Below are 27,333 nucleotides of genomic sequence, written 5' to 3' on the forward strand. Positions count from 1 at the left end.
TAGGTGCAGGAGTTCTTGGAGACACCTGCAGTCGTAGGAAAAAGGGGTGTTTTAAATAGATATCAATGCAACATTAGAATGATGACTATTATGATTTCAATTGGCTAAAGGCATGACCATTTCCTGGAAAAAGAGAACCATTCTATTATAGGTTTAACTTAGATGAGGTTTATTTACATATTCATAATGATACTGTAATAAAGCCACTGACGCCCTTTTAAGTGATATTTAACATGACGGCTCGATCTGCCATTACAAGCTAATTTAATGATAAGTGGAACCGGGAGCCAATTTATCTATATGCAGCTATGAAGTAGACTACAAACAAATATTAAATTGATATAAATTAATCAAGCATACGTAAGTATAACTTGGCCTTAGACTTGCAGATACATTTGATACAGAAAGAACGAGCAACTGGAAGTGAGAAGGACTTTTGAGTGGAAATATATACCTCCTATATGTTACGTACACATCTTTACGATACATGTTGTTAAAGTAATACATGCAGCGTTTGATCAGGGGCGTATATTCAGCACGTTTCCAGGGATATGTATATAAAGCGAGTTCGATGTTAGCTATTGCTGGTTTAACATGAAATTATAACATGAGTAAAGCCAAAAAGACTATATATATGATAAAACAAGAATTATATTTCTCTGGAAAATATTTCAAAGTCTAGTTGGGGTCCCGAGGGTAAAGTCCTCAGTAGCTACAACGTTTATAAATATATCTCTTGTAGCGAGCTTCTTCTTTGTCGTTCCCGTTTCGTACTTACTTAGTTAATGTGGTTGAACGTTCTCTTCATTTTGCAACTGTATCAGCCATACTTTACAGTAACGTACTGTCTGAAAGTCCTTCTACAATAACCTCCATGCATGTGTGCATTGAACAACCAGACAGCAAAACTGCAGCGTGGTTTCGATGATACTACATGAATATAATATGAACGTGACACACTGGGCTGTAGGATATAGCCAGGATGAACAACATACTGCAATATTAGTAGTACAGCAAAAAGCATTGAAATATGACAAACAATATTCAAATTGGAAACTGCATGATGACCGAGATGGAAACTTTTCTTGTATTTAGCATACAGATTGATCTCTACCAAAGACAAGTGACAGGCTTCTTCTACTCAATGTGGTATACTTATAAGCCGTACATAATTTAGCAGGCGCCGGGCGATTTTTACCCCCTGGTCACCGAGATTTTGCTTCTGGTTTGCCCTTAAAAAATCTAACTAGAAGACAGTAAAGTTTCTTTTACGGCGCCTGGTCATTTCCCCAACCTTACTTCATCCAAACCTGGACTTTTTATTTTGCACTGAATCTCGAAAATTGCGAAATACGACGGTAAACTTCAACAACGGAAGCAAAGATATAATACCGATGATTCACAATATCTTCCATTCCAATAGCAACGTTGTATGTGCCAACAGCACAGCGTTCATTACACACTTTTGTGCACAGGCATGTGTGCAGCGACGTATATGGCAACTCCAAAAGTTACCGACTCACTTAAGTCAATGGAGATTTGGTCGAGACTTCTGATTCTTATCTTCGGATACCCTTAAGCTAACTTCCAATGGCTAACAGCCTCTCCTATTCATGAGGCGAAACGCACATGTTAGCTAATAGGCTGGTCGGTGGGAGATAGGGTAGATTATAAAACAAGCTTTCGACAATTTGACCCCTAGTGACTACAAATGACCTCCACCTAAACAGAAGGCTTCTTGTACTTAACGTTTCACAACTACACACCAAATATGAGTTTAGTCCAAGCTTCCCTTCTTGAGATATCGTGTTTACAAGCAAGGCATAACACACTCACCCACACGCACATCGTGTGAAGATATACACCTTATCGAGTAATGAGTATAGTGTTAAAGTTGGGCTGTGTTCTAAACCCTGAAAATGCTTAGTGCAGTTTACATTTAATGTTCTCTAACAACATTTGGCAAAGAATCTAGGATCCCGATGGTGCCTGTGAGCTATACAGCACGAATACCGCAGTGGTCAGGTGACTGCTATGTATCGGTCTGCTGTCAAAGCCATCACGTGAAATGTCGTAGTTGCACCAATAACAGACATACAAGAAGAGCAAAGACCGCGTGAAGGGGCGACATGTAAGTTTACTGGTGACTATTCGGTTGTATACGGCTGGCGGTATCGCCATTAACCGATTAAAAAATCTACCACAGCCAATCCGAACAAAAAGTAGTTGTTAATAATTATACGTACTCCTTTGTTCTTTAGGAAAGAAAATACTACTAGAGAATTGCCGATCATACATGGTCAAGAACACAACACGACTTAATCGGTTAATATTAATTCTTTTCTTCAACAGAGCAGTAAAAGATGCTGCAGTTTCTTGTAAATTATGTAATATCAATGTAAAAAAAACCGTAATGTGTGTAATACATATGTATTTAGTTTGTGGTAATTCAAAACAAAGTAAGTATACAATGATCAACTCCAAGAAGATCGTTCCAAACCAATGGTAGCATTACAAAATGAATTACAATAACGTCACCAATGTACCAGCATTATACACTTAAAATTCATACCAAGAGAGATCTAGCTCCATCTAGCCGATTTGACCTAATTGGTTTAGTGGTTGAGTGTACCATCATCACTACTTCAACGTCATCAAAGAACACTTCTAAAAACAACACTTTATGTTTATAAATAATGAAAGAGTACTTTAAATATGTAAGCAGCACAAATAAATGGGATGCAACCGACCATTAAAAGAAAAGATAAACAAAGATAGATGGATGAATGCATGGATGAACAGAAATGAGGGGAATTGATGAATCAAACCACGACAAGTACGATTAATCATATTTGAGGGAAAGAAAAAGCTATGTATCCAAGGGGGAGGGGGTGAGGGGGCAAGAGGCAGGTTAGGGGGGCAATTTGCCCCAAGCGAAAATTCAGAGGAGAAACGGGGACGGCAAATTAGGCAAAGAACGATCAATAACTAAGAAATATATATGATACTTGATGGTTTATTTGTTTCTATAGCAGGGCGTTATCTGCATTTCAGTATGTGTTCCTTATTAGTCATACTAAGCATTGCACGTGATGTTTCTGAACAAGTTAACCTTGTTTCAGTCTATGACACTTTTACTGTTTCTTACGGAATTTGATTATCATCTTGTATAAAAGCACAACCTCTCCATGTAGGTCAATATAATGTACATATATGAAATACCTGTGCGTTTAGTTCCCTAAACATGTGAGGGTTCATCTTTTAATTCAGAAAGAAATATAATAGAATAAGAGACCAAGTTTCATTCTCTAACAATGGACCATCGGGTATGACAATATCCATATTCAGTGGTAAGGAATTCACTCCGTTCTGCTATGTTTATAATCTTCACAACGTCCGGAGAATTCCGTCGATTTTAGCCATGATTAGGAGGAAATAAAACTAATTTTGATTTGAAAATGTTTAAAAATAAATACGTGTAAGAACAGTTTCACGTCACACACAGTTTCAATGAATATACTGTCACACAAATGCCACACCGCGTAGAATACAGATGCCGATTACAGTGTATTATTCAAGGTTGCAAGTTTTCTTTATTTCAGACTTTGGAGTTTTATGGTTTAGCTTCACTGCTACTCTGCGATGGTGGGCTTAACTTCTCAGAACTGTTATTTCTTTCCCTTCCTCCATATTTCAGCATTTTCGTGAAAGCCAAAAAGTCAAATTGATTGTTTTTAATGGGTGCCACCATGAAAATGTCATCAACTTGTTCTTCTGTCATACGATCCCCCATGGTCATTAAGAACTCCCGTAGATTAGCTTCAGGAATCAGTCCTACCAAGGAACCAGTAAAAAATGGTTAATGACTTATATCTACAATACTGGAGACTTCTTGTGGTCCTCCAGAGATAATACGGCAACCAGAACAACGTGTAGTCAGTTTCAGAGCCTTAATTATGCTAACCATTCTTGATCAGAAGAAACTAACTTGAAAGCGATCCATGATTGACTTTAATGAGTCGGCTTTAGAGCATTACAAATGTTTACTATTTGTTCATTTCTTTAGTGGAGGTGGGATTTACCATGCCGATTCTAAAATATTGAACCCCTTAATGTGACCTAATGTTTGCATTGGTTTCAGTTTCCACAATGTTAAACATTCTACCTTAAAAATATGAAAAGAAAACCAAAGAGAAAATAAAAGATTTACAACATAACAGCTCCTAGACTTGACTTGTAAACTAGGATACCCACACAAAACATTCAAATTACTGTGGAACGTATTCCAAGGTCTGGTGGGGCTATTGAAGATTAAAGTTGTAGTACTTTCAGATAGGTCTCTCGTAGCTGTTTTAATTTAATCAAAGAAACACATTTCAGATAGAACTTCAATTACATTGTTATGTTTTTCCTAAGCCTGATTGGGTCCTAAGGCGAAGCCCACGGAATGTGTGACCTCTTAGCTAGACTAGTTTCATCATATCTGGGAAATGTAGACATAAGGGAGAGTGTTTCAGTTTTGTTTACCGAAGCCGGTTGCGAGGGATGCAAATAGAAACAAAGCATCTGGATCAGGGGATATCCCATGCCCCCTGGCGCCAACACTGTCCATATGCACCTTACATTTTTATTCTATTTTACTTCCGATAACCTCTCCTCCTCTCTTGATCGACACCTTTATCTTTTAGTACCCGTGGTTGCAATTTTCATTACCTGTTTGTGTCTCATCAAAGCAAGAGAATGCGTTGAGAATAACCTGTTCAGGATCAATACATGAAATCTTCTCAGAGATCAATGTTAGAAACATCGTAAAGTTTATTGCTCCAGGGGCTTCTTTTAACATGTCTTCCAAATATTCATCAGTTGGGTTTTTGCCTGTAAAGAAAGAATACAAATAATTCAAGTCAACATGATGCAGAACTGGTGTCTCAGTACCGTTATTTATTAGACATCAAGAGGGTCCGCATCAGTGCTACGGTAAGAAAATCTAAACTTGTTCTCAAGTAGAGCATTGATCAAATGACAATGAGCCTAACTTAAATGGCCCTCTTATTGAACTCATACTAACAGAGATTATAATAGATGTTACTTGTAGCGTCTATATACAGAGAAGTGGCAGGATTTCAATGTTTTCAAGTTCGATCACTTTCCGTTCGTCCATTTTTCGTTCTTACTTTCTTTAATTGGAATATTGAATAACAGCAATGTTTGATTGGTTTACTATTTTCCCTTTCACACTGTTATCAGTTCCACATGGTTCAACATATCGGAGAGTTTACCTACTTTATCTGGCCTCATTTGCTTTGATTTTGGACAATCGTTGTCAAGTTTTGTCCGCCTATATACAGTATTTATTATTTCATAAAGGGCAGATTATTTTTGTTCCTGTTTGAACGGATACCACATGAATTTTGTTTATTTAATTTCTGATCGTCTCACAGACATACACGTCGGAACGGTAAAGACTATACTTGCGAATAATTGGCGAAAATTTCTACTTCAGCATTTTTTGAAAAATAAATTTGTTTGTGTTTGAAACATAAGAATACTTTCATTAATGTTCTTTCGAACAATCACAGTTATGTACTCAAGAGGCAAGTTTGTTAGTATATTGTTTAAATTAACATTTGACAATTGTTGAATGAATACTGTAACCAAAATGTATAGTTAACATAATCACATAATAATAGTTGTTTCCTTTTTATTCTATGTTCGGTTATTTCCTGTTAATTGTTTGTTGTTGGATATACTTCTATGATACTGTTTCTTCTAAACCTGGTTTTATTCAAACGATTGTCCATCTGTCCACATCTATTAGTAATTCATCATTCACCAACTTATCCGTCCTTCCGTCTGTCCAACCTTCTGTCATTTGTGATCGTTTATTTTCTCACATTCATGTAAAACTATTGAGCATGCAAAGTTTCCGTTTCACCTAGAGAAGCAAGAACGTCATGTAAGTCCTCTTTGTCGATGAAGCCATCCTTATTCTGATCGATCATATTAAATGCTTCTTTAAATTCTTCGATCTGATTCTGGTCAAACTTCCCGAATATATTTGACATCCTTGCTCTTCTAGCCCGTTTATCTCTTTCTTCTAGCTTTTTCCTGGGCGTTGGACTGGCCATGATTCAGTTAATTCTGAAACTAGATATCAGATACAAGGGCGTCACTGGATAATTAAATATACAATAAATACGTTCTGTAAAGGCCGATGTTGATTTCGGGGAAACGTTGCTCCATTGTGCATCGCATCATGCTAGTCAAACAAATACAGTAGGTGCACGCATAATATAAATTCATTGCCATGAATCCCGCTGTAATATATATATATATATATATATGTATGTATATATATATATAAATATATATATACATAATGTAGTTTACACCAAGCTGTTTGGAAATCATTGATCTGTCAGAATAATTCTCTTCCAGAATAGTCAAACCTAAGGCAGTGGTTTATTAAAAATTCTATCGACTTCATGAGGCTGTATGCAACGATGAATGTGCTCACAAGATTTGTTATCTTAGCCTAGGTACCGATTTCTCAGTAGTTAGTTAATATCTTCAAATAAGCCTATGAGAACGAATCATAGATTACGTGGTCAATACCGAAGCTCATCGGTGAGTAGCCATGATTATAGACTTTTGTCACATAACATGCAAAACTACGCAGAGCCGACGTGGATCGGTGCATGTCTTCTTATGTCAGTGAACAATTGATGCAAGGGTAATACCTTGTACATAAACAATACAAGGATAATACTATGTACATAAGCAATGCATGGATAATACCATGTACATAAACAATACAAGACCAATACAATGTACATAAATAATGCAAGGATTATACCATGTACATAAATTATGCAAGGATAATACCATGTACACAAACAATACAAGACCAATACCATGTACATAAATAATGCAAGGATTATACCATGTACATAAATTATGCAAGGATAATACCATGTACATAAACAATGCAAGGCTAATACCATGTACATAAACAATGCAAGAATAGTACCATGTACATAAACAATGCAAGGATAATACCATGTACATAAACAATGCAAGGATAATACCATGTACATAAACAATGCATGGATTATACCATTTACATAAACAATGAAAACAACATCTTGAAGGTATTTGTTGGAAAGACAGAGATTTTCGGAGAGAGGGATATAGAAAATGAGTTGGGGAGGGGGGGGGGGGAGGGGTTGCCATAAAACGTTCCCCATTATAATATAGTGTTGTTCTGTGTGAATTCCACCATAATCAATTATGCGTAATGTACTCTCCTTTTCGTGCAGGTGTCATCCTACTGATGGTCAGAGGATATATCATCTTACGAGCGAAGATCGTTGATGACAATTGTTTTTACTAAGTATTTTCCATTACTCCTATAAAGCTTCCAAATCATGTGTGTTGCTTGTCTTCCTCTTTACTCTAGTCATCTAACTGATATTGTCTGTTTTACCTCAAATTTCTAATTTAACCTACAGGAGTCGTGTCTTGAACGGCTCGCACAGGAAATTTCATTCTGACCATGCATTGTTAACGATAGTCGTTGTACACAGTGGAATACATTGACATCATGGCATAGGCTATGCAAATCTTCGCCAGTGTACAATACGTTTTTATATAACATACAAACTTCTTTACTTGAGACATCTCTTTTTTCTTACTTGGAATAAATAGACGTCGGTATTATCTTCCTTGTACAACACCTGGTATCTTGTGTAGGTTGATCTTTATGCGTAAAAATATGATATTATATATAAGTGTTATACGAACGGTGTGAGGAAGTTTTACAGGTTTTATACAGCGAATGGTAGTCAACGAACTATCTGCTAATTTGAATGCTATCACTTCGTGAATACAGTTTTCCAAGTTTACGACCTATTTTCATAAACTTTTAAGCATTACATGTACCTTCTGTGAAAGTCCAGGAAATACATATGCAATATGTGTGAATGCTTGTCAGCACAACTTCATCTTCGGCATATACACCCAACAACCACAGAGTTGGACAAAGATTATCTATATCCACCTATTTGGTAGTAACATATAGACCTACCTTGTCTGCTTTATAAGGGCGTGTATCTTGGCAGATTAAGGGCGCTGACTCTTTTAATCTCTCTCAAACATTGTTGACTAATTTATCGCTGGATATCATTGATGTGCATACGCTACGTATTTTCGGTTGCCGTGGGAGTCACTTAACATTAGGAATCACGTCGACACGGCATGTCGACACGGCATGTCGACACGGCATGTCGACACGGCATGTCGACACGGCATGTCGACACGGCATGTCGACACGGCATGTCGACACGGCATGTCGACACGGCATGTCGACACGGCATGTCGACACGGCATGTCGACACGGCATGTCGACACGGCATGTCGACACGGCATGTCGACACGGCATGTCGACACGGCATGTCGACACGGCATGTCGACACGGCATGTCGACACGGCATTAAACTAACGAGGATATAACAATGTACCTACTTGGTGATCATTTATGTTGCATTTCTAGGAGAAATTTTGCTGAAAGAACGTGGATTACATCTTGTATCGTCTGATCACGTTGTTAATGATCTATAAACAACTCAGTCACTGCAATCGGTCTTAACAGGACTTATCGGTCTCGAAATCGATCTACACCCCAATAAAGAGGACAACTAATTATGAAATACAGAGTGATTTGGAAGAAAGCTGATAATCTCTTATGAAAGTCAGAGGTACGAGAGAGGGAGCACTGCTAAAACAAGCAACGATCACTTTATCCCGGCCTTTAAATCAGTGCGACGCAAGTACATTTGAAAAAGAAAAACAAACGACATGAACTGAATTGATAGTGTTTGCTAACGGTGTGCCAAGGTAGATCGAACATACGACGCGTAGTAAAAAGAGCACTTACTAAATACCAACTATTCAAACTTGGAAAGCTTTCATTTACGTGTCGGACCGGCGAGTCTTCCTTTATGTCAGTGGAGCAGATCATTTAACTGATGACACAGTCCAGACTATCAGCTTTATCATAGAGAGACTTGTAATAAACAAAGAGAAATCGTTTAGGAGATATTTTAATCAAGGGCGTAGGAACCGGGGGGGGGCTGGGGGGCGCCAGCCCCCCAGTGAAAAATGTGGAGGGGCGGAAGTATCATTCCGCCCCCAACTTCGCAAGTCAGAAAACCCCTTTTTCATTTCCAAATGAGAAAAAAAATCTCATTTGGAGCACCAAATTGCATCTAAGGCCAGGTGAAAATACAAAATTAAGTTTACAAAATGGAGTGGGTGTTGAAGTGTGCTATATTGCACCAAATTGCATCCGAGGCCACCTGGAAATGCAAAAAAAATCCAAAGGGGAGGGGGACACCCCCTCCCCGTAGACCTCTCCCCCAGGCCGGCCATCAGTCTTCAGCCCCCCACTCAAAAGTACCTTCCTACGCCACTGTCTTCTAATCAGTTGTGTCTCGTATGAAGCTATTCCTGTATTACTAAAACAAATACCATGTACTCAACCGCATCTTCATCTCAAGTATGGAGTTGAAACACCATAAGCTTTTGGAGTTATAGTGCTTACAAGCCAAAGCTTCAGACATATAGTGACGACCACACACACAATGCCATTACCACGGTATTTTCCATTCATATTTGGTTAGTTACCTATTCCTTTCATCTTTGGTCAGCACTGTTAAAGGACCCATCATCATACGCAGCTTCCAACTGACCTTTACCTATTCCTTTCATCTTTGGTCAGCACTGTTCAATAACGAATCATCATACCCAACATCCAACTGACCGTTACCTATTCCTTTCATCTTTGGTCAGTACTATTAAATGACCCATCATCATACCCAGCTTCCAACTGACCGTTACCTATTCCTTTCATCTTTGGTCAGCACTGTTCAATAACGAATCATCATACCCAGCTTCCAACTGACCGTTCCCTATCCCTTTCATCTTTGGTCAGTAGTGTTAAATGACCTATCATCATACCCAGCTTCCAACTGACCGTTACCTATTCCTTTCATATTAGGTTAGTACTGTTAAATGGCCCATCATCATACCCAACTTCCAACTGACCGTTACCTATCCCTTTCATCTTTGGTCAGTACTGTTAAATAACGAATCATCATACCCAACTTCCAACTGACCGTTACCTATTCCTTTCATCTTTGGTCAGTACTATTAAATGACCCATCATCATACCCAGCTTCCAACTGACCGTTCCCTATCCCTTTCATCTTTGGTCAGTAGTGTTAAATGACCTATCATCATACCCAGCTTCCAACTGACCGTTACCTATTCCTTTCATATTAGGTTAGTACTGTTAAATGGCCCATCATCATACCCAACTTCCAACTGACCTTTACCTATTCCTTTCATCTTTGGTCAGTACTGTTAAATAACGAATCATCATACCCAACTTCCAACTGACCGTTACCTATTCCTTTCATCTTTGGTCAGTACTATTAAATGACCCATCATCATACCCAGCTTCCAACTGACCGTTACCTATTCCTTTCATATTAGGTTAGTACTGTTAAATGGCCCATCATCATACCGAGCTTCCAACTGACCGTTACCTATCCCTTACATGTTTGGTTAGTACTGTTAAATGACCTATCATCATACCCAGCTTCCAACTGACCGTTACCTATTCCTTTCATCTTTGGTCAGTACTGATAAATGACCCATCATCATACCCAGCTTCCAACTGACCGTTACCTATTCCTTTCATCTTTGGTCAGTACTGATAAATGACCCATCATCATACCCAGCTTCCAACTGACCGTTACCTATTCCTTTCATCTTTGGTCAGTACTGTTAAATGACCCATCATCATACCCAGCTTCTAACTGATCCTTACCCTTGAATACTCACAATACTTCCCAGGTAAGTTTGCCACGCTGGGATTCCAGGCATGTATTTATTGCCAGGCATGTATTTATTTATTACTATTTTTAATGCAAGGTGATCAACACTTAAACAAATATTATAAAGACTTTTATCTTAAAAGTAAGCATGAAGTCATTGAATCACAACCACAAGTAAGTGGAGTTTTTTAACCTATATTTGTATACTTCTACAGTACAAAATAATGGACAATTTCACTAGAGTTAATATCTAAATTTTACAGTATAAACAGGCTGGTCCCAAACTTACTGCTACAAAATTAGTTTCATTATTTACCCATCTCATCATGAAAAGCCTACATTCCCCTATCAATAAATGAAATAACTTAGCTATAACCTTTGAACACTGCCTTCTAGCAGGGGTAGAGATTAATTGTAATCTCTTATTAGTTGTAAATTATACATAAAAAAGTAAAGTCTTAAACACAGGAATGAGAGCTAAAGGAATGCCTGCAATTTGGAAGCAAAAAAATTGAAAGAAAAAGAATTTGTCAATAAAGAAAACAAACTTTCACAAACCAGTGATGGCATTAGTAAGGTATTTCCACAATTATGATAAATTTAAGATACCTGTAGTTTCCAAAATTTTTGTATTTTTGTAAGCAGTCTTTCAAAAAGACCATGGAAAATTGAACTAATTTCTGCATTTTCATGCATTCAACATGTCCTAATGTAAAGATGTGATGTCAGAAACACTGCCTAATCAAATATTTGAGGTACCAAATAAGTAACCCTACATTCAAAATGTCTTATTCCCTCTGAGAAAAAATCACAGTTATTAACGTTGACACAAATTCCACCGATAAAGGTAAAAGGGCATTCCAAAATGAGAATTATCAATGTACATTTGTAAAAGTTAGATACTGAAATAACTCTTAAGAATCAGCAAGCGATCCACTACTTGAATGCTTTAATTTATTTAATTAATCTGTAGTCAGAGAATGAGGAAAGAGTTGATTTGTGGGCTTCTGTCCGATCTGTCAGGATATCATTTCATAAAGTTCTTCAGCAGTACTAAATATGTGACTACTACACAATTTTTCACACTAATAGGAAATTCTTTTAAACCCTCCAACATACCATTAGGAATATAAAATTGCTGCAGTCAAAACTAAACATGGGCTTTGATGAAGACATTGATTAGCAACACAATGTGGAAGAGTACAGATGAATAAAGTAATGTAATAATGGTACATGTTACTAGGTTGTGTTGTGCCTTGTGTTACTTAACATAAATGTTATTAACTCTACTAGAAGGGATAGGTCAGTGGGTCTACTAGCAGGGATTGGTCAGTGGGTCTACTAGCAGCCTGTATAGATCAGTGGGTTACAGTTCATGGTGTTGGGTCATCATCTTTGTCTTTGGTTCCATGCTTCAAAATTCTGGTAAATTCTCTGAAATCAAAGAGGCCATCTTTGATTGGAGCCTCACGGTAAATCTCATCCACTTCTTCATCAGTAAAGCGATCTCCCATTGTTGTAAGAAGCTCACGTAAATAATCTTCCTGTATCTTTCCTGTTAAATGAAAGAAAAAATAACTCAGAGATCAGAAAAAGTGAGTAACTAAATCCACTCCCACTCAACATGTAGAAGTTATTACCATTAATAAACATTAGACACCATCAGTATGCTTTCCCATTCATGATTTGGATACTAATTTTGAATTGCAGCGAACAGTTTCTTTTCTGGTAATTAATCCTTTTCCTGCTCAGGGTAAGTTGAACAAAGCTTAACGTGACAGGTTTTAACCTTTAAGAAACCTAATTGAGCAAGTAGCTATGTACAGTGTACACAGGTGCAAAGATGTGTTACAGTTCTTGTACACAGGTACCGTATTTTTCTATCCTGCTACAAAATTAATTCTTCTTATTTATTCCCTCTTTATTTGAGATTATTGAATGATTTGTCAAAAATATGCTAATACGTAATTTGTGGTAAGGATGAAAGCTAAGCCTAGTCATTATGACTCAGTGGCTTCAATTTAATCTTTTCCACATATAAAAGGCTTACAGTAATGTAAATAGGCTTATCACTGGCATCTCCAATCCTAACTGTCCATGTAAGAGCTCATGAAGCTTTGTGATTCCTTGCCATATAATTTGCTCAATGATCCAATTAACTATCTGACTAAAGTATGTGAGACTAATTTGTCCAAGAATTAAGTGAAAACCAGAAAAGATCAGAGACAGCATACCAGCTCTGCCAGCAACCATCACTTTTAGTAATTGTTATTAATGAATGACATGACAATGTTATTCAGAGATATATTTAACGACTGATTGCCAAACCCAATTCATCTAGAATAAATCACAGAGAATAAAGACAATTTAAAGACCTGTTGACCCTTTGAAGCTGAGAGTGTGAAAACTGATAGGGGCAATTTGAATATATGTTAAAATCACTGACCACAAGGGTATCAACTCTTTGAAGCAGATTTCATTCATGGATGACTATGTACAATTGAAGACCCACTGTATTGTATTTGAGCCTCTTCCCAAAACTATATAATGAACTGAAGTTGACCAAGCTATGTTCACCATTTTTTTTCTATAGCATCAGAGAACTCACACATTAATTGCACCTTTAATTTGAGTTAAATATTTACAAGGGTTCCAGACTTTGACTCCTGCTGGCATAATGTGACTATTGTGACTATTGTGACATTGACCCTCTACCAACTTCAATAGCTGGATCTTCATACTAAGCATTAATTAAGTTCAACAAAGATTACTTTTCGAGTTTTCCTGTTTAAAAGGTTTCAGACTTTGACATAAATGTTGACCACAAATGACCTTTGACCTGCATCAATTGCAACAGGGTTCTTTCACTCACCAAGATTTACTGTTGGGGTTTATGTGTTTACAAGCTGTCCACACACCTAATGCAAGCATATTGTACACAAAATCATTGGATGTATTGGTTATTGGGTGTACATATATTAACAATGTGGCAATCTTCCTTACCAGATTGTTCTTCGTCAAAACAAGAAAAGGCATTAAATATCACATCTTCCGGGTCCGTGCCATTTAGTTTTTCACCAAATAATGTTAAAAACATTGTGAAATTGATAGGACCGGGTGCCTCTTTCATCATATCCTCCAAGTAGGCATCTGACGGGTTTTTACCTGCAAACAATGATAAAGACATGTAAGACATGTGAGATTCAGAACAACAATAACTAGCACTACATATTTCATGTATCGGTAACACTAATTATTCAGCAGGGTTAATTAATTCCACCATCAAACTTGATGGATTTATTCAAGCAAATTGAGATGGCTTAGCTGTGAGTTTCCTGAAGTTAAAAAACAGTGTTGGCTTTACAAAATACTGTTGTGTAGTTTGTTGAGACTCTAGTCTTGCTTCATTAAAATGCACCCAGTTTAAACAATTTAGTATAGACTGCTATGCTTCAAAGCATTTGTACTGACAATATGAATATCCCGTTTAAATATTCAGATAAACAGGCAGCATGGAGTATTAGTGTTAGTTCTGGCTGTAAATATATGGTAAGGTCATCTGCATGAATTGCACATGTATGTGAATTTGGCAAATACCAGACAGAGAGTCACCTGAGTGTACATAATATTAATAAAAGACCAAACTAGAAATTCATCTGTGATATTTCATGACAGTGCAAATGCAGAACAGACTTTGAATTCAACACTACAGTATGAGTATAACATTATGTGGTTTATGTGCACTCCTGGATTCCTGCTATCTAAGCTATTACTTTAACAGCATCTTAGTTCAATCTCATAGAACTTGAGAAAAGCAACGGCTTTTGAGTATTTAGTTGGAAAAGTATTTTAACTCGAAAACACCTGTATTGACAGAATCTGGACAGCAGACCACTGTGAAAATCACCTAGTAAAAGAAAAATACTTTTTGTGACTTAAGTACAGTAACATCTTTCAACCTGAAGTACAAAACAAACTATGTAACCCACCACAGCATCCACAGTTGTGAATTTGATAAGTGCCCAAAGGACCGCCAGGAATTAATGGATGTACAAACAACAGTCCCCCCCCCCCCGGTTAAGTTTGTTATTATCTTACCCAGAGAGGCCAGAATATCATGAAGGTCTTCCTTGTCAATGAATCCATCTTTGTTCTCATCAATCATGTTGAAAGCTTCTTTGAACTCTTGGATCTGTGTCTGATCAAACATCGCAAACACATTGGATGTTGCACGTTGGGCACGCTTCTTTGTGCGTCCCTTGCTCTTGGTTTTGCTGCTGGCCATGTTTTACCTCAAACTGAAGAAAAGAAGAAACTTATGTTAAGGAATTGGTGGAGCTGATTGTTCTGCATTTCAAAGCAACAAACTTTATAGAGTACATTTACTGTAACATAAAGACACTGCCCAGAACTTCTGTATGACAGGCTGGAATAATATATGACATGCTCAAATACTGTACCACCACCGTTCTCCAATTGTCTTTACCCTAAAAGTACTTTGACATCCACCTCCCTCTGCAACTCCAGTAATTTTGTCCTTCCTTTTCTACTATAGTAGTACATACTTTTGTCAATCCCAGATCCAAACCTACGTTTTCTTCCTTCAATTTAACAAGCATTATACAACAGCAGCGGGTCTGTGTGCTTCAACATCTTATTCACAGCCGACAGGCCGGACAGGGTAAAGATACAGAAGGGTAGAGATTGTCATCCGTTCAGCTACTTACATCATACAGTACTGTTGATCTGTTAAGTTGAGTGTCACAGCACATATATATGTTTAATATTATGTTAATATTAGAACTACGTATTTTATTTAGATGATATAATTCACTTCAAACATTTTAAAAGAATATCAACTTAAAGCTCGTGCAAAGATTAATGGCATAAGGGACACCAGCTTCATTGCAACTTTTACACATCAAAGACTCCACATGTGTTGACTGCATTATTATCAGTACAGTATGTTGCAAAGTTGCATGCAACCACTTCAAAAATGTTGTTGTGCATCCCAAACTACAGTAGTAAGTCTTGCTTACCTGTACACACACAGTTAAGTACAGAAAATTGCTTTTGCATAAGTAATCTCTGTATTTACTGTATATAGGATTTAAACTTGTTCTTAGGTTTTCCTGGGAACTGCTACTTGAGCAGTTCTATGAGATTCATCTCAAACCATGAAACTTACATTACAGCGTAAGACATACCCAGAAAGCCAGCAGGCAGTGATTCATTGCTACATGTTACAGTACTTACAGTATGTACAATATGAGTATACTGTGCAGACAGTTTTAAACTTACAGTAAAAAGGTGGATCCACATTTTTCTTTTGTAGTTATCATGTCAACAAGGTTGACAAAGTTTGAACTCAAACCTCAAATGACTTTTGACCACCACAGAAAACATTACACATCAATGATCTTACACTCAATAAAGTCTATCTATATACTGTACTAAGTATGAAGTTCATCCAAGCTTTACCTTTGGAGTCATCATATTAAAATTGTTGACCTTCATAAAAAAACAATACGATTATTAAACTTAGGTGTGGCATACCCAGCATTAAGTTCATCCTACAGTAATACTTTAATAGTAATCTGTTTGTAATCACTGTTTCAGACTCTTATATTTTGACCTCAAATGACATTTGACCTCCAAGTGTAAGGTACAGTACTACAATACACCTTGTATTCAATAAGGTGGATCCACTTACTGTACCCATGGAGTTATAAACAGCTCCATGCTGTACCAAGGACAAATTACATCCAGGCTTTGAATGTGAAGTTATTGAGGTTACAAGGTTATCAGTCTCTGACTGTTGACCTCAAATCTACTTTGATTTCAACAAAAGACATTAGGGTTCTTCTGCTCACTAAAGTGGAGTGAACAATGGGTATGAGGACCATTCAAGCTTTACTTTTGATGTTGTTATATTTCACGTACAATGTTTTAGACTTTGACCTCTATTGTAAAATTGTTGATAGCCACAGGTCACAATAGGGTTCTTTTACTTGTTATATGTTTCAACATACCAAGTATAGAGATAAACCACCATGCAACTTTAATACATCAACACAAAGAAGCTTCCTAATTGTCTTCTGCCAGAAAAAAAAAAATGTAATGTGCAAGGTTTCTTCCATGGTACTTCAACCAGCTGATTCATTTGGAATCTAGCACCTCCCATCATGCACATACTAATGTTAGTTACAGTATTTTAAACACCTTGCAACAACACCAAACAGGTCTGCATCTACATTGTAGTTGTTCCACAGGATAAAATGCTTTGGTCCTTTGGATCAAACCATTGGAGTAAGTGCTATTGTGATCTGTGTTAACCTAGGAGGTACATATCTATGCAGGGACAAACTACACTACCAGATAGACTTGAACTTGAATTAAAAGTTACACCACAATCCAGTTTTAACATGACCATTAGACTTTTAGAGATAAACAATTAATACAGTACATGAAATATGAAATGAATCCCATTCCTTAATAATATGGAATTGGTTGAAACGTTTTCTTCTACATATATACTGTACAGTATATTCTCCTTGGTCCGTCTTATTAAGCTCACAAACCGAAGTCAATAAATATTCAAATGTCAGCTCTTTCATTTGAGTGATTGCTTACTTTTCTAAATTTGGTATTTTATTCATCAAGTTTGTAACATTGTTTCCATGTCCCATCAAGCTGCTCATCCCAATAGAAATGCAGAGCAGTTCATTACATTACTGTAACACATACTGTACTGTAGGCAATCAATGCCAGTCATAGCCTTCAGATGAACAGTTCTGTACTGAGAGTCTATTGTGTAGTAGGATATAATACAATGCAATTAGCTTTACAGTAAAGTAGGGTAAAGGTTGGTTCAAGCATGGAGGTAAAAACAGATGGTTCAAGTATGGAGCTTCAGGACAATATAGTTCAGCTGCAACTGTGAGTTGTCCTGGTGATTAAGGTACTTCAGGAATGTTCCTCGTGCATTCAGGAAAATAAATTGATGTGTTTCCTTGGTTAATGATTAAATGAGTTTTCTTTAAGCCTCCAGCAAAAGTACAGCTTATCCTGTTTACAAATTAATGAACATGTTTGTAGAATGGATGTAGGAGATGGGACATGACAGGGATTTTACTGTAATACATGACTAACTAGTGCTTGTTCCTCTATTCCTATATTAACTGAAGGTACAGTTCTGTATATATACTGTAGTGAGTGAGTGTACTGTAATACATGACTAACTACTTGCTGTGATGCATTTTCTTTCAATTTTACCAAATTGGTGTTTGTCTGTTGTAGGTTGCAGCCTTACCCTAACCTAGGCTAATCATAAGTTAGCCTAGGGGACACTTGGTGGGAGTGAGCTCAGTACAGTTAATGTTTGCTCCTCTATTATCTGATGGTACAGTTCTGTATATACTGTAGTGAGTGTACTGTAATACATGACTACGTAACTAGTGTGCTCAGTACAGTCAATGTTTGCTCCTCTATTCCTATGTTATCTGATGATACAGTACTGTATATACTGTAGTGAGTGAGTGTACTGTAATACATGAGTACGTAACTAGTGTGCTCAGTACAGTCAATGTTTGCTCCTCTATTCCTATGTTATCTGATGATACAGTACTGTATATACTGTAGTGAGTAAGTGTACTGTAATACATGACTACGTAACTAGTGTGCTCAGTGCAGTCAATGTTTGCTCCTCTATTCCTATGTTATCTGATGATACAGTACTGTACACGTACTGTATATACTGTAGTGAGTGTACATGACTAACTACAGTAGCTATCTGAGTATAAATCCACATAAGTACAGTACTTAATAGTAAAGTTTTACAGGTACCACAAATACACAAGCATTATGCAGTAGTCTCAAAGCACTGCACACATTAACCTCAGTCACCTTATACAGTAGTCACTGATCAGAAGAATTCTTCAAAGAATTGTCATGCACCACTCCAAGCTTGGGTCAGGCAGGATGGAATATTTCACTCACCTATTGGAGAACACCTCAGCAGCAGTCCTATGGTTTCCGTTGCAATCAATATCTTGGACAATAGTGTTCACATAAAGTAAACTGCATACAGTACAACAGTATATTAATCTTTCTAATGCACCTCAGTCATTGGAAGACAAAGTTTTTGTTTCTATTCACTTTTACGATACCAAACATTGCTAGATTCAATGTCACTTGAACATTGAAGAATGTTTAATACAGTGCTGTAAACATGAGCCCATCACAGTAAGTTTTTTTCTACTGAATGTAGAGTTGCTCTTGTAAGGAAAGACTTACAATAATGGACTATCTGTTAGATTCAGTAGTCCAGCATGTTTAATTTAATTGATGAGCCTCAGATGTTTAAGGGGTCCTTTCTCAAATCTAAAACTATCAGACCACATCATGGACTAAAGGCAGTGTTTTGTATTAGTCCACAAGACCACAACACATCAAATATTGTCATCATTTAAGCTTACAAAAGCTGTGATCCAAAACACTCTTAAACTGTACTGTACTTCAGGGTTTTACCAAGGAGCAAAGGTCTACTCAAGACTGAATACAGTAACAGTCAGGACAATTTCTGTAACAATCTTAGTGATGTCCCTTAAAAGTATTGTTTTACCGATTTTATCTGTTACAGAATTGGAATCAGCCAGATCATTATACATTCAGTAAAGAATCAGGATCTGTAAAATTTGTAAGCGCCACAGATTACTGAAACTCATTTTGTTGATATCTAGTACAAGTTAATAAAGAAATCTGTTAGATCACCTTGGCATCACTACAAAATGAAATTATTACTTAAAGACAGTCTGCAATGTTTGCTAGACTCAATAAAGACCACAATGCTGCTCAAGATGAACTTGATGCAAATTACATTTAAAGTTAGAATTACTGTAAGTATATGTACAGCACACAGGCAGAGTGTGTACAGTACTTCCTCTGGTTACAGTATTTGAGTGGAGCTCCAATCTCATGATCAGTACTGAACCCCAGAAACAATCTGATTAACAGTTGTAGTACTCAGGTACATAAAGTATAGTGTAGTACTCAGGTACTGTACATAAAGTATAGTGTAGTACTCAGGTACTGTACATAAAGTATAGTGTAGTACTCAGGTACTGTACATAAAGTATAGTGTAGTACTCAGGTACTGCACATAAAGTATAGTGACTACAGTCAGTTTTGTTCCATACATGTCACTTGATACCTGTACAGTATGTACATGATATACTGCTGTGAACCATTACATCTTGACATTTCGTAACTAATGTGACTATATGTGTAAACACTCACTACAGAGAGAATAGCAAACTGGTACAGTAGGCATGGCTTGGATAACCATCAGTTCATTTCTGTTTATGAAACCAAATCCATACAGTACACCTAGGCCATCTGTGTCATGATCACAATCTCTAATTGTTTAATTTTCAGGAATGTCTGATATTCAAGATCAGATTGAGACTCAGGGTCAGATTGAGACTCAGGGTCACTTTGCTCTCTGTGGTTACCGCATGAGTAAAAGCAACAGTATGTTACCCTGTACTGCCACAGCTAACAATCAGCAATATAATGCCACTGTACAGTACACCTGCAGTAGTACAGTACTAACTTCAAACTACAGTAGTTTTGGCATGCATTACAGCAGAAGTTCTGTTGTATAAATTTAAAAGTAGATGAAAGACCCTACTGTACATTTAGTTCACAATTACAGTGGAAATGAAACAATATTGTGCTGAAAACTGCGTGCATTCAAACTACAGTACAGTACTATGGACACCTTGCCCCTTATTCCGTACATTGTTGTGTGTGATAATCTCATTAAAAATCTGTTGAAATATTTCGAAAAGCTCGTTTCCTTTCCAAGATATACACATTTGAAGTTTGATAAATACGTGCCCTTAAAGTTAACTCCTAATTACAAGCCCACATGTATCATTGAGTAATGTGATGTTCCTCACTTCAAAGGAAGACAATGAACTATTTCAAAAAGCCACTCCCTTTACAGTACATCATACCTATTTGCATAATTAACTAATTAATGTTTATTCATAAAAAACTAGAACAAAGAAAAGACTTGTAAACTGGTCAATCTTTGATGGATTTTGCTATTTTCATGGTTTCTTATGGTTATTAGACTGATTTAGACAATGTTGTTCATACTATAGGTGTCTGTAGACCTTTAACAGCATACAGGTAATACCCAAATAAAATGGAACCGTATGAAATTAATTTTGTTTTCTTTATTCATACTATTCTTTAAAAAAAAAGCCCTCTCAGACTGTCACTCACAATTTCAGTGTGTCCTAGAGAAAGCCTTACCCAACACAGTTTGGGTTTGCTCCTAAGATGTTGACGTCATACTGTACAGGCATCACCTTCATATGTACTGTATTTAACATTGCAGACCGTGAAGGGAAATAGTTTGCTTGCTCTTTCCCTTAGTAAGGTACACTGGTACAGTACAGTAAAATACAGTGAAAACATACAAGGAAGTACGTCACATATGACATTGCTCTGAGCCACACAACTGTGTTTAGTGGCCTAACCAGCAATTCTTAGCGAGCAGTCTCTGTTGCATGAATATTATCTTTACAAGCTGGTATCTTACCTATCAGTGACCAAGACAAGAGAAATTAAAGAAAGAAAGAAAGACAAACACACATATAAAGTATCAATACACAAAGCAGAACTAGCTGGACTGATTGTTTAGAATTTATAAATGTGACCATCCAGTGTGAATGTTGTACCTACTCCACAAACTTAACAGTCTGTAAAATGTAAAACCAACCTAGTGAGGAGAGCAAAACTTGGACTGCTGAGAGAAAGCAACAGTATGAACTTACTGTCCATAGGACTTCGCATACAGAGCCATATAACACTGAGTAATTGATTACCATACAGTACTTTGACAGTGTAAAGCACCACTTAAAATACAGCATACATGTTCAACTTTGCAGCCCTGTATCAAACATTTGCTATATATTTGCTAAATTACCAGTTATATAAGATATATGTAAAGCAAGTTAAGCAACACCTCAAAACATTTGAGAAATTCATGATATTCAGGAGGAAAGTAGGGGGGCCAGACTTATTCATGTGACAACTGTTTGTCCTGAACACTTACTGTACTCTCCTCCCTATTTGAAGACAATAATCATGTGACGTTACCAACTTAGATTAGGAAGATCATTCATTTGATATGAATTATCTTGAAATACTGTAGGAGGTTAAGCAGCCCAATCTTCATCATTAATTCAAATTGCACTACAATGAAAGTTTTAATGATCTCTGCAGTGCACATAAACTGTGGCATTACTTATAGTATATAGTATACCAAAAATGCAAAACTGCATGAAGGTTTGAACACTAACTTACAATAGCCTCCTTTTTTATGAATCTGATCAACACTTCAGGCTTATCTTCTTGAAAATTGGTGTTTACAAAGTACTTTGACCAATGTTGACCTCAAGTGACTTGCTCAAAGATTGGTAACTGTACAGCATTCAAGGATTACACATGTTTAGGCAACAGTAGTTCTCAAGTAGAACTCAAGTAATGTAGTTCCTAAAGTGCTAATATTCAACATTGTTCATAAGCATTTGAAAGTATAATCCAAGAAGTTTACAGCAGTACTGTAGAAGAGTTCACCTTTGTGGCATTTTTTCACTAATATAATTTTGATAACTTTATGGCTACATTTGAAAATATCACGTGCAACCCCTAGTTATAAAATTCTAAGAACTGTTTTGATAATCTTAGACTATAGTAGGCACTGCCAGGGATAACCTAAGAATGATGACTCAATTTAGACAGTTAGCCACTCCACGAATGATAAACAATGTGTACATGTCTTGTACTGAGGTACAGGTGATATACCTAAAATCAAGTCCCATATTGCAATAGCTTTGATTTTATGTTTTATTAACCTGGTACCTACAGTAGGATGCCTATGTGAAGATTTGTTCCAACCGTGCTACTAGTTTGACAATCACCTGACTACTGCAATTGCGTGAATTTCCTTAACAATTTAATTCCTTATCCTTTTTCTGTTAGATAAAAGAATTGCATCAACCCATTAGTGTGCTCATCAATCAATTTGTATTAAACTGAAATGTGTCAATCCATTTGTATTATACTGATGTTCGCCAAGTGATTAAGTCAATGGATGTTCTCAAATTATTGAGAACGAAATAACCACTTTGCTGCTGTAAAAAAACTCAAATAGAACAATCCGACAGGCCTGATATTGAACATTGATCCAATACTTTCCACATGCTCAGTTCAACGTCAAATTGTGATTGAAGTACCTCTTCAGATTTTTCTGAGTTGATTTGCAAGCTGGATGTATACTTTGGCCTACCATGTCTTAAAGTGCTGTTATAAATATTCGCTTTATCCTCGCACCATTCCTCATTGGAACGCACTCCCACCTGAACTGAAATCAGCACCAAACACCGCCTCCTTCAAGTTCATGCTGGAAAGTCAGCAGCACCATTAAGCAAAACTTGAAGGACTGCACGTCAACAGCCACACCAGGGGCGATTTGTGCAGTATCAAGACCAATTACCGTAAGGCTTCACGTTAGGCCAAGTATACATTTGGCTGTTACTTTGTTAGTGGTTTGCAACATATGATAGGCCTACCCTAGACCACAAATTGAAGGTATATGTATGATTCATTCATCAAGCCCATACTCGTTATGTTAGTCACAGTGAATAACCTAACGTAAGAGTTGATACGGCACTTTATTACTAGGCCTACGGTCATTAAATCAGAGACTAGCTTAGGCTTGATAAATTCTTATAGTCAATTAATACAATTACGATAGGCACTATTGACAGTATTGTATACGCCTTATGTACAGTAGGCTAGCCTATGTAACTTAACGCGGCTTACGGAGCATAGTACGTAGAAGTTAAACTATGATATTACTTACTAGGATAGTGCCAGCCTAGCATATGAATTTCAAGATGATCTAAATTAAATGAAACGACTTATAATTATTTCACTTACCTTTTTTCACAGTTTATGAAAAATTACGACCACTGTGCTGCTTATGATGATTCTTCAACAGTGTGGTCTAAGGGTGTGTTGTATTGTGTACTACTACTAGACTATAGACAACAGCAGTTACGTACACTTGAAGGTATGCGTCCAGAGCCGTATATATACGGCTCTGTATGCGTCTTCCGGGTGTCGCCCTCATTTTCGTGGTTTTGTGAACTGCCCATGCGCAGCGAGTCACCTTCCGGTGTATGTTTATTTGTCAAACGAATTGCTTGAACGTAAACCTGACAAAGTGACATATTATTGTATCGAGTAATCGCCAAACTTCGGAAGTACACCACGGTTAATATCCATATTTAAAAGAGAGAGTATATAACTATAGAGCATTAACCAAACTGTGCGCATTATGACGACAGGAAATAGTGGTCGATCCTATTCTTGAGTATAATGTTTTATTTCTACATCTTATTGTGTCTATAGCTGCTCGTATTTACTCAAGTCAGAAAGACACCGACTGAAAATCATCTGTCAGTTCTCATGTAGAAAAGAGTATTAATGGCAACGGAATTTAAAATAAAATCAAGAGGATGAAATATTTGCATGTTGACAATTGATTTTCAAGTAAATTTGGCTGTATTGATGAACATAAAATGTACACATTGGCAAAATATGTACGAAGAAATGTGTCACGAACTCCTCTTAAACCGATACGACCCCCCGTTAGGACGCAACGTATGGTGTAGGGTCAAAGGTCACTAGGTAGAGGGTCTATAAGTCATGTTCGTAATGTATTAAATGACACAACGCTAATGTCGGTCAAATGTCACATGATATCATATTGTCGAAACTGTGCGCCAAAGTCATCCTAAACTCTGTATGACAGATGTACGTCAAAGCCTTTGAAGGGGGTGTTTGCAAAGTCATAGGATAGGATTGTCAGTTAGTGGAAAAAAGGTTCAGGAAGGATATACAATCCCCATCATGGACCCCATATGAACACAATGTAAACACCAAATCCTATTTCCTGATTCTTAAAATAACCATCCAAATAAACATCCAAAGCATTCTTAAAATAACCACTGTCCAAAGCATTCTCAAAACCTGGAATTTTCAGACAGAACAACGGACTCAGGCAAATCCATTCATTCATACACAAACCTCTGAGTTCCTTCCAACTTAATCTACTACAAACTTTCTACAATTTAAGACAATGACCTCTAGTGGTGTTTTTACAGTTGAAAAAAATATGAAAAGTCACTAAAACGCAAAGTTATGAAAACCATTGACCATCTCATACCTTGTGCACTTCCTCGTAACTACTCGTAAGCTTACTTGTAGTGTGGCGACATTGAGAATCCGAGACCTCTCATGATAAACATCGCTGAGTGGGTGACTCCAGATAGTAATACCTCTGTGAACTTCATTATCTTTAGAAATATAAGGATTCCAAGCCTGAAGATCATACTCAATGAGGCCTAACCAACTGATTGCACAATCTAACAATGATTTCTTTCCTTATAAATCCAAAATTTCTCCTAATTATTGTCACACTAAGAGCTTATTTATCTTTATCGTGTAGCTGATGATATGACTTCGTAAGTGAGGGCGACATAACGCAAAAACAAATTTTTAAAGACCAAACGCTGTTTTCGTTGGGTAGGGTGTTGGGATTACTCAATGACTGAAACCATCACATCCAGAGGCGGATGAGACTGTAACTATCTCTATGATTGGTTTTCTTGACGTCATACGGTCAATTATTATCAAGGTCAAAGTTCGTAGTGTCTCGTGTGATCTCATCCTCAACTTCAAGATTCGATGGACTTCAGTGCGTGTCTGTCTAATCACGTGACAATAGTAGGATGTAAAATACCCCAAACGGTTATATCCCAGATACGAATATAAGTCATTATGTCGTACTAAGTAAGGTCATAAGCTCAAAGGTCAAACGTAACATCACAATAGAAACCTTCACTTCGAGGTAACCAACTGCATCCATTCGTTGCAACGAAGATATACCTGTTCAAAACTACCCGAAGCTTTTCGTACATATTTGTAGAATTGTTTGGAACTGGTTTATACATATTTAGCACACTAGTATATTGTATGATCTACTTTGATCAAAGGTTTCTGTGAAGGTATTAATCGATAACATCGCACATGTGAAAGTTTCGTACAGGGTGCATCACACAGGTATATGGAACGCCAAAACGGACATTATACAGTAACTTTTTATGCAGCTTTTACTCCTTCTACAGTAGTAAATTTTGTGTCACATAATGAGAAAAGAAATACAAGTCATTATGTGAGGTTCCTTTTACGCAGCATAATGACCATGGCTTGATTTTTCATTGTACAGTCAGTCAGCCAGCTGTCACAGAAAGGTCGCCATTTCGGACAAAAATCATATTGTCTTTATTATGCAGTTTTAACTACCGCATAATGACTTAAAAAAAAAATCGTAGTCATTATGCGGCAATATTTACAGTATCATAATGACCAAGAAAGACAAAACCTAATGATGCGGCAATGTTATTGTCAAATAAGGACTAACGTAAATCTTACTCATTGTGCGGTAGTCTTTACTGCAGCATAACAACTTCCGTTAATGTACTCGTTATTTGGCAACATTTACTGCAGAAGAATGACTAAAGCACCCGCCAAAACGGACACTATTTTATGCGGCGGGCGGCGCTGTTCAAGACAACACTCAGTTGTTTAGTTGAATGCAGAATTTATGAGAATATCTTAGAAATCAGTGCAAGAATTCTCGAACTCTCTAATCATCCGACCTTACAATGGCAGCTGTTAGCAATGGCCTTTCCATGGATGCAGTATGGTACTGCATTAAAATCGGATTTACGTCTGCTCAAATAGCAAGGCATTTTGTCGTATCGCAGAAGAAGGTTGAGCGGTACAGAAAGGCCGATGGCTTGCGTATGAAAGACGTATACTCTACAGGTAAAGGAGTCCTACATGCATGGCTTTAAGGACTGTGTACATGAGTCCTAAGGCCTAACTTATATCAAGTATCTTGTATGTGCTGTATAGGCTACGTCTTCATTGAACTATACCGCTAGGATCGATATGCTATGTCGGGCCACAAACTTAAGTGTGAATGGGAGGGGCAGATCTATGGGAGGGGTGAGGGCAAGGGGGGAGGGGTGGGGAGCATAAGTCAGGGAACTCTCGAAACTTAATGGTAACAACTTACTTGTCCAATGTTGATATCAAATGTCATTGTATTGATGTTGTCAGTAGGCTATATGTACATGTGAATTTTTTATGAACCATAGCGAAGAAAATTAGCAGAGGTTTATAATGGAAGAACCGTTGGTATTATATGTGATGGAGAAAACGTAGCCCGGTGAATGGCTTTTATTTACGTACCACGCCAGTATTACTAGTAGTATAGTACATTACT

General features: G+C 37.1%; 3 protein-coding genes across 3 annotated transcripts in view; 1 reads left to right on the forward strand and 2 right to left on the reverse strand.

Annotated features, from left to right (window-relative positions):
- LOC139973459 (rho-associated protein kinase 2-like) overlaps window positions 1-11,650 on the forward strand; it is a 199,202-nt gene extending 187,552 nt beyond the window's left edge. The window contains exon 38 of the mRNA XM_071980153.1: window positions 9,272-11,650. The gene's annotated coding sequence lies outside the window, so the exon portion shown is untranslated. The remainder of the gene's footprint in view (window positions 1-9,271) is intronic.
- On the reverse strand, window positions 22-25,431 carry LOC139973467 (myosin regulatory light chain sqh-like). The gene is made up of 4 exons (XM_071980164.1): window positions 25,207-25,431; window positions 5,936-6,147; window positions 4,714-4,875; window positions 22-3,834 (listed from the first exon to the last, which is right to left on the reverse strand). Exons 2-4 carry the CDS (start codon window positions 6,126-6,128, stop codon window positions 3,614-3,616), a joined length of 576 nt encoding a protein of 191 aa, XP_071836265.1. The 5' UTR covers window positions 6,129-6,147; window positions 25,207-25,431; the 3' UTR covers window positions 22-3,613.
- On the reverse strand, window positions 11,078-24,068 carry LOC139973469 (myosin regulatory light chain 12B-like). Its single transcript, XM_071980165.1, has 4 exons — window positions 23,916-24,068; window positions 14,997-15,196; window positions 13,902-14,063; window positions 11,078-12,453 (listed from the first exon to the last, which is right to left on the reverse strand). Exons 2-4 carry the CDS (start codon window positions 15,181-15,183, stop codon window positions 12,272-12,274), a joined length of 531 nt encoding a protein of 176 aa, XP_071836266.1. The 5' UTR covers window positions 15,184-15,196; window positions 23,916-24,068; the 3' UTR covers window positions 11,078-12,271.
- Window positions 25,432-27,333: the final 1,902 nt, after the last annotated feature.

This window comes from Apostichopus japonicus, chromosome 9 (assembly GCF_037975245.1).
Source record: "Apostichopus japonicus isolate 1M-3 chromosome 9, ASM3797524v1, whole genome shotgun sequence".
Classification (NCBI taxonomy): domain Eukaryota; kingdom Metazoa; phylum Echinodermata; class Holothuroidea; order Aspidochirotida; family Stichopodidae; genus Apostichopus; species Apostichopus japonicus.

What these genes read in the sequence shown, in the direction of transcription:
- LOC139973467 (XM_071980164.1), bottom strand. Translation starts at nt 6,128, where the DNA reads ATGGCCAGTCCAACGCCCAGGAAAAAGCTAGAAGAAAGAGATAAACGG. An exon ending in TGACGTTCTTGCTTCTCTAG is followed by an intron (nt 4,876 to 5,935) that starts GTGAAACGGAAA and finishes CTTTCTTTACAG; the next exon opens with GCAAAAACCCAACTGATGAA. An exon ending in CTTTGATGAGACACAAACAG is followed by an intron (nt 3,835 to 4,713) that starts GTAATGAAAATT and finishes GTTCCTTGGTAG; the next exon opens with GACTGATTCCTGAAGCTAAT.
- LOC139973469 (XM_071980165.1), bottom strand. Translation starts at nt 15,183, where the DNA reads ATGGCCAGCAGCAAAACCAAGAGCAAGGGACGCACAAAGAAGCGTGCC. An exon ending in TGATATTCTGGCCTCTCTGG is followed by an intron (nt 14,064 to 14,996) that starts GTAAGATAATAA and finishes CATTGTTTGCAG; the next exon opens with GTAAAAACCCGTCAGATGCC. An exon ending in TTTTGACGAAGAACAATCTG is followed by an intron (nt 12,454 to 13,901) that starts GTAAGGAAGATT and finishes TTCATTTAACAG; the next exon opens with GAAAGATACAGGAAGATTAT.